The sequence below is a fragment of the Channa argus genome, chromosome 15 (genome assembly GCF_033026475.1).
Source record: "Channa argus isolate prfri chromosome 15, Channa argus male v1.0, whole genome shotgun sequence".
Taxonomy (NCBI): Eukaryota; Metazoa; Chordata; class Actinopteri; order Anabantiformes; family Channidae; genus Channa; species Channa argus.
The window spans coordinates 9,135,588-9,150,242 of NC_090211.1; the positions used below are offsets into that span (position 1 = coordinate 9,135,588).

Sequence of the window (14,655 nt, forward strand, 5' to 3'; positions counted from 1 at the left end):
ATGTAGTAAGGTATACGGTCAGTCAAGCTAATAAGGATATGTTAGTGGTGTGTTGAAATGGCTCGGTAGCATTTGCCAACTGGCACAGAGTACAGTAATGTTAATGTTTGCAAATGTAAAATTTTATTGCTATTGTGAAAATCAATCACACAGAAACAGAGGAGTTTGGTACAAAATGCACATGTATTTTTGCAATGCATGCCATCAACATTTATTCATTTTAATATTAGGTCCACAAGGACAAGTGCAAACCTGCCTGAAATTCATGAGCAAAAAGTATCAGAAAATAAGTAAAAGTTACCATACAAAAAAAAAAAAAGGAGGACATGATACAATAATGTTAACATTCATACATTGGTTAAAAAAAATATGTTTACAAATTAATCTTAATACTAACTCATAATATACAACTCAGTTATTTTTTGAAAAATTCTTATCTCTCTGCTCCCGGACATCTGAAGGCAAGTATCACACAGTGAGGTTCATGAGAATTTAAACAGTGACAGATTTGATCATGTTGGCTCTGAAGAAGCTTTCCACAATGAATCAAGATGTTCAAGTGTAGACTGCCAGTTTAGTAAGTCATTTTTCCATGTAGCAATACACAGACATTCAGATATAGGGGCTCAAATGTAATTGGACAGTAGGCTCCTGAGCTGCTCTATGGTCAGGTGTGTGTTATACACTGGTTAGCTGATTTAGAAGAAAGCACATAAAAGTTACAGAGTTGATGTTAGGTGTTAAGTTTGAAATCATTAAATTTGGTTTCGAATTAAAAACAAAAACAAACTGTCACTAAAAATGGAACACCCCAGCAGAGGTAGAACTATGTGTGTGAAAGTAGACAAACAGGAGAAGACCTATAAAGAGTTTAGTACAAGGTGTCAACTAGAAAACCAAAACAGGAAGGCCAAATTAGACTTTGCAAAAAAACAAGGTCAGTTCGGAAACAACATGCTCCAAACAGAGAGATGCAAAGTAAAGAGTATGGTGAAGGGGGCTATGTCTGCCAAAAGGAACTGCTTCCTCATCACCATTGGAGATGTGACTGCTGTAAAAACAGCAGGATAAATTCTGAAGTGTTTGGGGCTTTATAAATTTGATCACGTTCGGTCATGTGCTTCAAAATGCAGAGGATGCGTCTTCACTAAGCTGAGTGACAAAGACAATGGAACAGTCAAACTTCTGCCATGGCCTTTCAATCACTTGACCTGAACACACTGACTGAATACAGCAGTAGTAATGGCCTTACAGAGTAGAGGGTCAGATTTGAGTTACTGACTAAACATCCAATTTAATTTAGGATTATGTTAGTTTGTCCATTTACCTCTGAGACCCTGGAATCGTATGAAAATGGTTTTAATACCTACATGATTTCGCACAATAGGTTTTTGACAAACCCTTAAATTATGTCAATAATTTCAAATCCACTGTGGAGGCTTACAGAGCCAACCAAGACGACAAGTGTCAGCGTTCAAATGCTGATGTGACTGTATTTTTACAAATCTGGGCTCTTCAGTTGGCCTTTGTCACTGTTCATCTGTTACAATGCTAACAACGAAACTGAACTGTCACTGTTCAGCTGTTACAATTCTAAGAACGAAACTGAACTACTGGTTTTAACACCTGCCTTTCCCCCCTGTTTTCGTGACTGCTCTTTTCCCCATATTTAAAGAGCAGGAACTCTAGTAGCAACCTAGCAGTTAATTACAAAAACAACAACAACAAAAAAAACAAAAACAACAACTTGTGCAACTTGTGCAATAGCCAACAAAACAGAAGAAACCTTAATACCTTAACTCCGACATTAATACAGAAGTGAGGTTGAAAAAGTGGCACATGACATGACAAAGACAGTGAGTTGTGGAGATAGTAATATGTACAGTACATCGTGTGAAAGCTAACTGTGCTTGATGAGCCTTTGGTTTTTTTATACAATTACTCAAAAGAACAATAACAAAATAAAAAAGTGCTCAAGATTGTCCTAAAAAAAGAAGAATGCTACCATATCCATCTTAAATGCAGGCATTGATGTGGCTTTATTTAAGGAGCTGAAGTGGTATAACAAACGCATAAATAAACTTTTTAAACAGTGGAATAATTAAGGTCTAGTTTCGGCATAGGCACTGTGTTTTACATTAGTTCCTTTGTTAAGTTTAACCAACTGTCAAAACCCTTTACTTCCTTCAGTAAAACTCCTCACAGAAGATATGTCTGGGTCAGCTGAAGCATAACTTGTTTTGATGAGGGGACACAGTGAAATCATTTCCCAAAGAAGCAGGACGCTGCCTCCCCCTAGGTCAAAAGACTAATTGCATGAAAAGAGAAACCAGTGTGTGTGCACGGGTGAACTAGTAACAGTGTTGAGCTGAGCCAAGTTCAGTTCTGTCACTTTTAAGGCAGCAGTGCAGTCCTGCGACACAGTCCTTGTGTGTCTTCTCCAACTTTTTTCTCCTGCACCTTCATTGCTCTCCCCATCCTCCCCGTGCCCTCAAAAAGCAGCACGGTGCAGAGCATTATTCACACACAAGCAGAGGTATCAAACGACACACAGCCCAGCTCACAGACGTCACAGCAGTAAAAGCAGCAGGCATACAGCATCCATATAGCACGGCCCTGAGTCCGATCAAGACCAAGAAGCTGCAGGCTCACTGGCTTTCAGCATCTGCTTTGTGGAGGTTAAGTTTCTACAGTCTCTCACCACCTGTGAAACGTCATTCAGCACATCAGCTCCTGCTTTATTTCGGGTCGTGTGGGAAAGGGGGGCTCGCTGAAGGAGAAGGCATCTCGGCCAGTCTTCAGCTCACCTTGGCCTGGGCAAGTGAGGTATGACTCGATCAAGTCCAGGTCAGGGGAGGGTGCCGGGCTCTCGGGTTCCGACTCTGACTGGCTTGTCTCCGGCTCATCCAAGGAGGAGGCTGACGTGCTGTGGAGGTGCGGGTGCGAGTGGGGATGGGGGAGCAGGTTCAGCCAGGGGTGGTCGAGGCATTCTTCTGCCGTGGCTCTCTTCCTGCACATACAAACACAAAACCACTGTGGATAAATGGAAATTCCCAAAGAGTTTACATAACCAATGCACTGCCTGGATCTTCTGTTTCAATCAATCTCTCACCAACGTTGGCCATATTCCTTTTCAACATTTGAGTTTGAAAAACCACAAAAAAATAAATAAATAAAAATCCACTTTTTACTCGAGATTTTCCCCTTCATCCTTCACTGATTACTCACACACGGAGGAATCTTTCACTTTTTCCAACGCCACCACTAATCTCCCCCAATTAAATGCTACGCACTGGCTGTGGATGTGAGACTGAGGCTGCTCCTACTTTTCATCAATAAAAAGTGGCGACAAATTATGGGTTCAAAGCTGGATCTCTCCATCAGATTAAGGGTTTGATACAAGTTCATCACTAAAATGGTTACACTTGGAAATCATCTTAGAACATTCTCTTTATCAACATAGCGACATTACACTGAACACATGAGCTGTAATGTCAAAACAAAGATACAAACATATTTTTATTTTTTTAAATGAAGGTCAACCTACAACCACATTTTGCAAGAAAGGAAATGGGTTTCAGCTTGAATGACGTAAATCTCGTTACCACACACACTTTAAAGCCCCATTTAGAAGGATGTACTTCCGTGCCGGTATGAACCTGACTCACATCCTTTTTGTGTAATTCAGATTAAATTGTTGCCGATGGAAAGTTTGCAGTTTTAGCCATAATCAGAACATCTCATCATCTTCATCTTTACTGCAATCAGGCTCACCTGGGGTTTTTAACCAACAATGACTTGATGAAGTCAATAGCCAGGGAGGAGATCCCCTCAAATGTGTCTTGTGAGTAGTCTACGTTGACCTGGGAGATGTTGAGAAACGTCTCCTGTTTGTTGTCACCCAGAAAGGGAGACTCGCCTGTCAGCATGACGTAGGTCAGGACTCCAATACTCCTGACAGATGGGGAAAAAAAAAAAGAAAAAAAAAAAGGGAAGCGCATCATGTAATTTGTCATCTTTATAAGAAACACTATTTTGTGACACACTGTAGCACAGCAGATTTGCCCATCATGCAGTATTCTGCAGTTAGTCATTAATTAACCACAAGTCTGAAGAAAAGATGATGATGTGGTCAAAGGTCTGGATATAAGACTTTATTGAGGTGATGTCACTGTTCTGAATATGTCACAAATATAAAGCCCAGAGCAAATGAGTTCTGCACAGCATCCACTAAAATGGGTGGAAATAGTCTTATGAAATAGAATGGCAGACTCACCACATGTCTGTTGCAGTGCTAATGGGTTCATAGTTCAGGATCTCTGGTGCTGCAACAGAAACACATGGCCACATTTTACTTCTAATAAATGACACTCAAATTGAAAAGACAGAGGTGATGCTGGATAATCAAGGGCTGCAAGCAATACTCACCCACATACTCTGGGGTACCCAGGATCTCCCGGACTTCTGTGATGCTGTCCATGTGTCTTGATAAGCCAAAGTCCACAATACGAATGTCCCCCAGGGGTCTGGCACTGGTCAGCAAGATGTTCTGGGGCTGGAGAGGATGCACACCCAGATTAAAACTGATGTATGCTACATAAGCGCTAATGATTATTCAAGAAGCCTGCAATATCACATCTGAGGTCAATAACTACATGGCTGTGTGAATAAATCAAAGAATCTGAAGTAGCTTTTCCATTGTGGATACCGGGTCTAGGGTCCTCTGAGCTCTGATCATTCACTTAGCCTATCAGACAAGACTGAACACAGGTAGGATTTTCCTGCCAGCCACTTAGATGCCTCTTAAGTATGTGCAAATACTGTGGCGTGCGTATGACTGGGCTTAATTCTTGGTCAGGCTGCTGGCTGGAGCATTTGAGACAAACACAAGAGGAGAAGACAGGCCAAATATCAGACCTGGGTGGCTATCAAACCACAGCTGAAGAGGGTTTAAGATTCAACTCTGGAAACACTCATCGTCGCCATATGGTAAACAGAATGTTTTAAAGCAACAGTCATGGATTCTGTTTATTTAAAATTATTAATCAAGACAGTTTTTTTCTCACCTGTTCACCGTGAAAAGAATTGTATAACATGTAATAAGAAACCAGATGCTTAGTGAATGTTCTAAGATACTTTGATAAAGAGACCACCCCGATGATGACTGCCTTATTACCTCTGGGCCCATTAAAGCAAACATGATGAGTTCATTGAGGTTCTTTTACAGATTGATTGCTTGTGGGAACAGAGATGTGACCCACTGAATGAGCTGTGGTTGCATAAGAGAAATCATATCTCTCACTCGAGGCGATATGCTGCCCTATATTGTCATATAATCTTTCAACAGGCTTACTTTCAGATCCAGATGCACCACATTGTTTCGATGCAGGAAGGCCACTCCTGTCAGGATCTGCCTGGCCAGTCGGATCACATCTTTCTCTGTGAAGGCTTCATCGTTATCAGCAACACATTGGTTGAAGATTTCGCCACCAGCGGCACTGCAAGTAAAGCACAGGAAAGAAAACTTAGAAAACAAAACATGGCTGCGATTTGGAGAAAATAACTGGACATGAAAAGCCTCTCTGTGGAGTTTAGTTTGGCATACTTACAATGTTTGATTATTCATGTTAACTTCTCATAATAAATTGTGCTTTAAACTGTACAAATACGCCCTTCCTCTCTGTTTGAATTGCACGAGTTGACGATTGCAAATTCCAAGCAATCCCATTAGTGTAATTTTAGTAAACAAATCTAAAGTCATTTCCACTTTTAAGGAAAAAAAAATGATGCAACAGTCCATCTCCTCATTAGTGTACTTTGAGTTGGAGGGAAAAGTCCATCCACATCTACACACTGTGTGTGAGTCCAATATGGATCTGTATAGCTTTTGATTCCCTGCCTCTGCATGTACTTTCCCTATTTCAGATATATTACCCGAGATAAGAATGGCCATATCAGCTCTTACCAGGGTGAGATAAGGCTTTATACAGGCTGATATATTGAGTTAAAGCACTAAATCAAAACTGTGGAAACTCTCTTAACTTTCTTACTGTAAATAGAATGGAACAAATCTTAAGCTGAAAATAGACAAGATTCTGTACATAAATGGTGACACTGTATTATTAGGCTGGCAATCATACTTTACTATATGAGCCTCAGTGTCTGTAGTATTTGGTCATTTACTAAAAACTAATTATATATATATATATATATATATATATATATATATATATATATATATATATATATATATATATATATATATATATATATATATATATATATATATATATATATATATATATAAAAAAACTAAATGGTGACATTTTTCCCTCCCCCATTTGTCTGTAGGAAAAACATTCAAACAGATTCCTGCCTAGCCTTGTGTAACAAGGTTAAGTAAAGTGGAGACATGGTGGATTTATACTGGATGCTCCAGTCAGTCAGATCACTGCCTGCAGCTGACAGTTCACCCCCCACAAAAAAAAAAACTAGAACCATGTGTGGGGGGATTTAGATGGCACACATGCTTCTCATCTTCGGAGGAAAAAACTTTATGACCGGGCCCTGGGCATGTCAGTTACATAACCAGCGTCGCTAAATCCCCCGTTAGCCTGCTAAACCTGCATTTATACTATCCTCAGCTGTAAAAACAGCATCCATGTTTTGTTGGATTTTGAAGATATCCGTCAATGGTTTCTATAATCTATAGTTTTTTTTCTTTTCTCATAGCAAAAGATGCTTGACCTACCACATAACCTGCTCAAGCCCACCTACCAACCCCCAAGGGCTTAATAGCAGTGGGGACTCAGCTCTCTGTTTACACTAATGTGCACATGTACACGAAACGCAAACAAGCCCAGTGTTACGGTTTTTATTAGGGAGAGGAAATGGAAGAAATGAGTGTGGTTTGACGGACATTTTTGATTTGGATTTTCCTGAAAACTACAATAGAAAAGAATGTGCATGTTACCAAGTTGATATTGTAGTGAGAATGAGCTGGAATCTGTCAACATAACATGGAGTTGATTTATAAGCATTTACAGTGCCTGTCTGAACAATTAAAGGTATGACATGGGAAAGATTTTCTATAACTTTATTAAGCTGTCAAGCACCAGAAAGAATGCAAAATCTCGACAAAGATCATCTTGTTTAAGTTCAATGGACTGCACAAATTCTGGCCAAGCACTTAAGAATGATCCGATACTTCCCTGAAGTCCAAATATTGTCTCTGTGCTCTTGAGTTAAAGTACTCAGCCCTACTCCAGTGTGTAGGAGGGCATCCTCCCCTACACTGCTCCACAAGAATAAACCCAGTGTAACCAACAAGAGCAAGTGAATGACCATGTAAAACTAAATGACCTTCTGAAAAACAGAATTGGCAACTAGACCCTCTGTGTCAAAACAAAGGATTAAGCAGGAAATAGGCAAAAAATATTCTAGTATAATTATTTAGTAAAGCAAATTATTCTCTTTTAAGTCGTTTTATTTGGTCAAAGTCCCTCTTGGCTGACCAGCCAGGTGCTCACTGACATCACCTCATCCACCATTTTTCACAAGTCTAACCTATTTGTTGGCTGGGTTTTCTGGACCGCACTTCTTAACTAAAGGCCAATTAAAGCCTGGTGAGGTCACTAGGGCTCTGGGTAACGTTACATATAACATAGTAAACATACCATTTCTCTCCAGTCAAAGTAGGAATTGGAAAATATTTTATGAAATTTAAGTTATGTCATAATCACGTGTCAAATTATGTAAAAGTATAGTGTATGTGAAGCAATACACAATGAAAGCTTAACATTAAATGTTAAATTAAAAGGCGCATCTGATGTTTAAAAAAAAAAAGGGATAAAAATTTGTTTGCTTGTAGATTAAGACATAGATGTGATCTCAAACTTACTGCCTAAATAAATTAAAAATCTCACAGTAATCTTTAGTATGGCTGAAAAAAGCAGAATATTTAAAAAAACTAACTATGCTGTGTGATGAATTCATCATCATAACCATTTTTAGCTACTGTGCATTAAGTTTCAGAGGTGATGCACGATCATTTTTCATCAAAGTGACCATCTGTCTAACTAGTCATTACACTGAGGCTTTCTGTGGTACTGACGCATGCTGGAGCTCCACTTCGAACGATGATTCGAATTCAACTTCTCGCTTGCATTTCTCTGACATTACCAAGGATGTGGTTGTGGCTACGAGAAGCGTGTGCTTGTGTGAGTGTGTATTACTGTGCGCATAACACTTTATACCAGTGTGAGTGTGGGCGTCTTTAGGGAGCCTCGCTTGCTGCTTACATCTAAACCAACAGGAAATGGAAAATGGTTTGCAATTCTTGAAACTCATGCTGAGGTCAGGCAGTTTACAGATGCAGCTTTCAGCAGCCAAGGGTCTCACTGTGAGAGCTGCTGCAGCTTTTAGGACAAATCCCGATAATAACTGACAAAAGCAGGAGCTGACATGTTAACCCCTCTTTAAGTGCTAAAATATGGTGTCGGTTGTTTGATTAAATGCTCAAATACCCTGTGTGCAGCTCCCTTGGGCAGCCACGGTGCAACTGTGGACTGGTGCCGGCTGACCTCCTGCTATGTTTTCTCTGCAGGCATGCAGTGGTGACCTGTGGTGATACTTCCCCTTTCAGACATCAGTCAGGGGTCATACAGCCACCCCCCTCCCTCCATAGAGCGGCTTTTGTTCTGCAGAGGCATTTCAATGTCTGGGTTGGGGATGACTAGCAAGGAGAGGGTTTCCTGCATTAATAGTGACCACTTTAGGAACAGGGTCAGGGAAACGTGGCTCAAGCATAATTGTCGTGTTTCATGTTATTCGTCCTTTCCAAATATCACAAAGCAATAAGAGGACACTAACTAGATGCTACTACATCCTTTCCCTTTACAACAGATCATGAACAGAGAGGCCTGGATGACCTTGTTGTGTCGACTCAGCCAGCTCACCTGCATATTTAACATCAATACACTATCCATTCTGAGAAAAATGTTCTCAAAGTAGGGTTTAACTGACTTATTTGTGGCAAAACAGCACCATACTTGTGGTGTGAAAATGATGGTAAGTGGTGCGGCTTTGCCGTATTGGGCCACAAGAGACAGTTTGTGACAGCCGTTTAGCGTAATGAGACTGAAGCATTGGGCTATGTTGAGACGAGCAACAAACCACACAGAGACTGAATTTCCTTTTAAGGCAGAGTTCATCTCACATTAGTGCAAGGCTGTGAATTTCACAAAAGTATGCATGTATGTAAGTGTGTGAGAGAAACTTGATTAACATGCTGCTTTATTCTCAGGAACTTGCACATGGCAGCAACATCCAGGAAGTTAAAGGTTTTTTTGTTTGTTTTTACGTCAGATCAAGTTGCATAAAAACCCAGAAGCACTGATAATCATGTCATGTAAAAGGCCGGATGTTGCATGACGTGTATTTCAGATTTATTGCGAGGTTTCCCTCAAACAAACAGTTCATGTTGGGGAAAAAAAAAAAAAACACACACTGCCCATTAAATCTTAACTATTCATTCATATCTATGTAACAGGCAGTGCATTTCTTTTGTTGTTTGTTTGGGGAAAATATGCGCGCATACAAAGATATTTTACAGGAGATGTAAATATAAGAAATTTCTGATGATTGAGAACCTAATATTCTCATTCCAGTCTTCCTGGCATTGTCCAAATTCCAAGGAAGTGAGGAGAGTTTAAAAGGTCTCTAAATGACCATGATCATGTTTGACTCATATCAGTGCAATGATGTGGGAGTGTAAAGTGACAGGTGAGGCTGCTGAGATGCAACACAGAAATCAGTGTTCGTTCCATAATGTCTTACCATTCCAGAACAAGGATGATTTCTGTGTTGGTTTCATAGACTTCATGCAGTGCCACCACATAAGGGTTTGACTTGGCTGACTCAAGCACGGCAATCTCATTGAAGACGTCCATGCGGCAGTCCTCGCCCTTCCGCCGCTTTCGCAGGAACTTGGCAGCGTACTGCTTCCCCGTTGCCTTGTCAATGCACTTCTTCACCACAGCAAACTTTCCCCTGGCAAACAAAGAGGGGAGAGAGAGTGATTAGCGAAAAAAGATCACAACCACATTATTGGTTTTTCAAATACATTTGGTCAGAGATTGTTCAGTTCTGTATCCAAAAAGCTGAAATTGAATTTAAGTTATTTAAACTGCAGCAAATGAAAGGCTAAAATTACTAAACATATATCATGACAGTTAAACCGCTATGAGGTGAAAATTGGAGAGATAAGGCCAAGTGGCATCATTTGAAAATACAGACACTGCTATTGACCACTGATATGCTCCGCTTAGAAGGCGTCATTAGACATTTGGCAGAAACTTCCCCCGTTTCTCCTCCTTTTCCTTTAGTCTTCAGGAGGGTCTGACAGGAGGCAGATAAGGGTGGCAGTTTTTGGGCAGGGACATGATAAGGCCACATTACATACATAAGTAAGAACACAGAGATGCGATAATACTACAGTAATTTCACAACCATTCATTTTTCTCTTTATACACCGATTCATAACGGTTGTCAGCGGTCGGCCGTGGGTGCTGGCAGGATGTCCGATGTGTACAATTGTCTATCTGTGTCAAGCTGACCACAATCTCCAGTTGTCCATCCATAATAATGATCCCTTGTCTGCTTTCTTTTCTTCACAGCTGACAGAAACACGGACAAATGGGTTTGAGTTGACGCCTCCGACCAGACCCTTGGCCAGAGCCTGCTTCTCCTTTGACAGTCGCACAAAAGCTGACCAGTGGGCTAACACAGCAGCCGAGACCAAGACCACCCACCTGACCGTGGCTGGGTAGGCCAGGCAAAAATGGGTGGGTGGGGGGGAGCCTGAGCATGGCAACATGGAGAGCAGATAGCAGACATCTGTGTCGTAACTAACATCTCAGTGTTTTAATGAGCAACACAGTGCAGCTACACTGCAGAAAGATGTGAAAAGATGACTGGACTGGGAAGACTCTAAATGAGGTCAGCAAGTCAGCGAAGTCCAGTCAGCATGGTGTCATTTTCCCACATACAGTAGTGTTACTCCAGTGCTGCAGACCAAGACGGCAACTGTTCTGGCCGGAGCCTGGTACTGTTTTGGCTACCACCCCGACTACTGTGAGGCTTGTCCCTACTCTTTTGCCATTTCCTACTCTTGCAGAGAAGTGACAACTAATTGTTCAGAGTGAAAAGGCAAAAGCCGTCACAAGCCTTTTCATCCTTAATTAGCCAAGTTCAGAGCACATCAGTGTGGGCTGGGAACTACATATAGAAGGAGAAGGAATGACCGCTGGCCACAGAAAGATGCAACAAGAGGCCTTTTCAAAGGCTGACAAGAGGTCAGAGGTTTATAAACACAGCCATCTTTCAGCCAGACATATACACACTCTGCCATGTCACTAGACAGATGCACAGAACCTACACAGAACACCGCACTGGTTTCATGTCATATTTTACCCCCTCCAAACCAAATGGTCTTCTACAGTAGAAAAAACTCTCAACCAATGTCTGACACTAATGAACAATTCTCAAACATCCTGTCTGGATCAAATTATTAAATAAAAAAAGAAGAGTTGTGCAAATCAAACAGCTCATTTGTGGGGTTATCCTCTGTACAATTTGTCTGAAATAGACTGTCATCAATCATCAACTTTTTTTGTGACACAAACACACAAAAAAAAACAACTAACTTCTCTCCAGCTCTGGGGATGGTGATAATTTGATTGAGAAACTGGTTTCCTGTGGAGTCTGCCTGCTTTTGTCTTTCCCAGTGGGGCACTGACTCATGACTGAAGTGTAATGAGAAATGACAGCTCTCACAGCTTTCATTTGCCTGTTTCACAGACAGGCTCAGTTCCTCTTCCTGCCTTCGAATTGACCGCAACATTTTGTTGTGCACAGTTCTGCAGGCGACCAAAATTCATTATGCAAAGCTTGATGATGACAAGGCTTTGAAACTAATGCCAACAAGCCTTTCTGCTTCTTTCAACATTTAACTTAATTCAACTTTGGGAATTTCAGGTTTAATATGGTCAAAATCCCTCCTAATGTACAGGCTATATACTGTGGCTGATCCTAACATTCCTGAGCTTATGAGGTCTAATCTCTGGATGTTGGTGGTTCGGACTCTTAAAATGATGATGAAAGGTCGAGGTAAGGGTGAAGGGAGGGAGAGGGACGTGTTTATAGGCTACTGAAGCCCATACTTCATAGGCTAACCCCTCCTAGGTCTTGGCTGCTGTCCCAGGCTGCCACAGGGTGTCTGAAGAGGACAACTGGCTGCCTGTCACACCACAGAGGAGCAAACTTAAAAGTCAAAATTGGAGTTACAGCAACAGATGCAGACTTAGCACAAGTGGAAATTAAACAGCTGTTGCATGAAGTGGAGCCCCAAAAGTCCACTGTGGTTCCTCATCTAAATTCAGACTTCTTTCTGGAGAAAGTCATTATTGTCTGGCATAATGGGAAATTCCCACTTAAATAGCACTGGAATGTGCACTTCAATGTCCCAGATCCACACATCAGTCACTGCATCAGTGTGACCCACAAAACACATTTGGCTGAACACTGAAAAGTGACTGAATGTGGATATTTGGCCCAAATTTTGATATATGGGTAGATATTACCAAACAGCCAATACTCAAGTTTGTGGTAAAGATCTTAAAAACATAGGTTTCCCCGTTTGCTCATTTTACTTTTTTCCACTTAACATCACTCTTTGAATATTATGCTACATTGAAAATATGACCCCAAAGTATTATTAAAGTTGAGCTGCAGACTCCTGAGGTGTCGCCCACACATGAGCAGAGATTGAGTGGGGAAAACGTAGTAGAACACATCAATAGAATAGCACAGGTAATGGAGTTTAAAGGTTTTAATTAAATTACCATTAAGTGCACAGTGCCATCAAATAACTAATCTTTGTGTGTGTGTTTGCGCGCGTGTGTGCGTGCAAAATCCATCAGTCTTTAAACGTTTTTAGCCAAGACGCAAGAAAGCGCTTTATTACCGCTACGCTTTCAAGGTGCCAAACTAGTCTTCAGCCCCGGGATGGAAGCGGGATTGGAAATGTTCAATAAACAAATGTTTTTCATTAACACGTGCAGAGAGTAAAGCTAATATGATTAACCGATTTACATAATCTCATTAAAATATTGTGGTATAATCCAGCCAGAAAGCACGCAGATTAGTTTTCAATGAATGCAGGAAAACCACTCACGCGACAAACCAACTCACCTGCCCAGTTCTTTGGCGACCAACTCGTAGGTGGCTGTGAACGGGTCAGTTCTTATCCTCGTGTGGATTTTAGTCGCCATTCCGTTTTTGCTCATTTTTGCTGAATCTGGCACTGAAGTCGTGCCTGAAGGAAAACAATTTCTTCTTCTTCCAAAAAAAAAAAAAACAAAAATAAAAAATACAACAAAGACAATTTCTAATCCGGTCAAGTAAAAACTAGCATGATAAAAAAAAACTCGATTAGGGCTAACAGCACCTGTGCCAAACAAGCAGGAGATAATCCAGGTGAAGCGCGTCCCAAACGACAGGAAGATGCCCTGCAGGACTGCAGTGCGCTCAGTGCGGTAAATTAGTTTGAGTGCTACTACACATTCCTGACAATAAACTCCTCGTCAGAGCCCGCCCCTCCGCCGTGACGCTCAGCTGTGGAAACCAATGAATGCGCTGAAGTGCTGCGTTCATGTGACAGGAGTTCAGTTGTGCCGCTGTACAACAAAAGCAAATACATTTATCACAAGTTTCAGTTATTAGGATACTTAAGATAAGTCAGGTATGACAACTATTCCACATTCGATATAAGGAGGTGAAAACCTCCTGCGCACAAAATCCAGTTTTTAGATAAAACGTCAGTTCAAACTTGTAGACATTTGTCTGCCTTAAAGTGCAGATAAAAACAACAATGTGATAGGAAGAGGTGATGTGTTTGCTGTAACACTACAGTGCCATGCAGGGAAACACACACAAACCCTCCTGATACTCAATCACTGAGGAGTAATTCCTGAGTAGCTTTTGATGTAGGACTATAGCAGATAATAAGAAGTTACTGGAGAAAAGAATAAATCAGCAGGTAGTGATTAGTTCATAAGTGTTTAAATCCCATTAATCTAAGTTATTTCATGATTACCTTAATCAATTGAGTTCCAGGTGTCCACACATAAAGGCTCTGTAGATACTCTAAACATGAGCTTGAAAAGAAACAGAAAGTTTCTCTTTGATTGTCAGAACGACTTTTACATGAATTTCCTGCTGCTTTGTCTGTGCTACAAGTGACACTTTGTCTTACAGAACCCTTAAGTCGTGAATATGAAATTGCCCTCAGGGGACGAGAGCTTTCCGCACAGGTTCGTTCTCTGATCTCTGGGAAAGTTGGTTTTCTTCCCATTTAATAGGTGTCATCAAAAAAGAATTCAAATCATCCCATTGGACAACTCAGCTGCAGGAAAGTCCAGTGCAGGTCCTGTACAACTGATTCAAATGAAAAAGAAAGTGAACGATTACAAGTAAGCCTGTAGTCAGAATTAAGTGTATAAAAGGAAGCCAATGAGGAAATGTTGGTCCTGGTATTCATGGCCTGCAGATTGGGCCTGTGTGACGATGACCTGGACTCCCCGGGAAATATGTCAC

At 41.0% G+C, this 14,655-nt stretch overlaps 1 protein-coding gene across 1 annotated transcript; it reads right to left on the bottom strand.

The window, feature by feature from the left end:
- Window positions 1–104: 104 nt before the first annotated feature.
- Window positions 105–13,603, bottom strand: stk17al (serine/threonine kinase 17a like). Its single transcript, XM_067477516.1, has 7 exons — window positions 13,252–13,603; window positions 9,838–10,050; window positions 5,354–5,498; window positions 4,429–4,555; window positions 4,277–4,325; window positions 3,775–3,954; window positions 105–3,010 (listed from the first exon to the last, which is right to left on the bottom strand). Exons 1-7 carry the CDS (start codon window positions 13,344–13,346, stop codon window positions 2,719–2,721), a joined length of 1,101 nt encoding a protein of 366 aa, XP_067333617.1. The 5' UTR covers window positions 13,347–13,603; the 3' UTR covers window positions 105–2,718.
- Window positions 13,604–14,655: the final 1,052 nt, after the last annotated feature.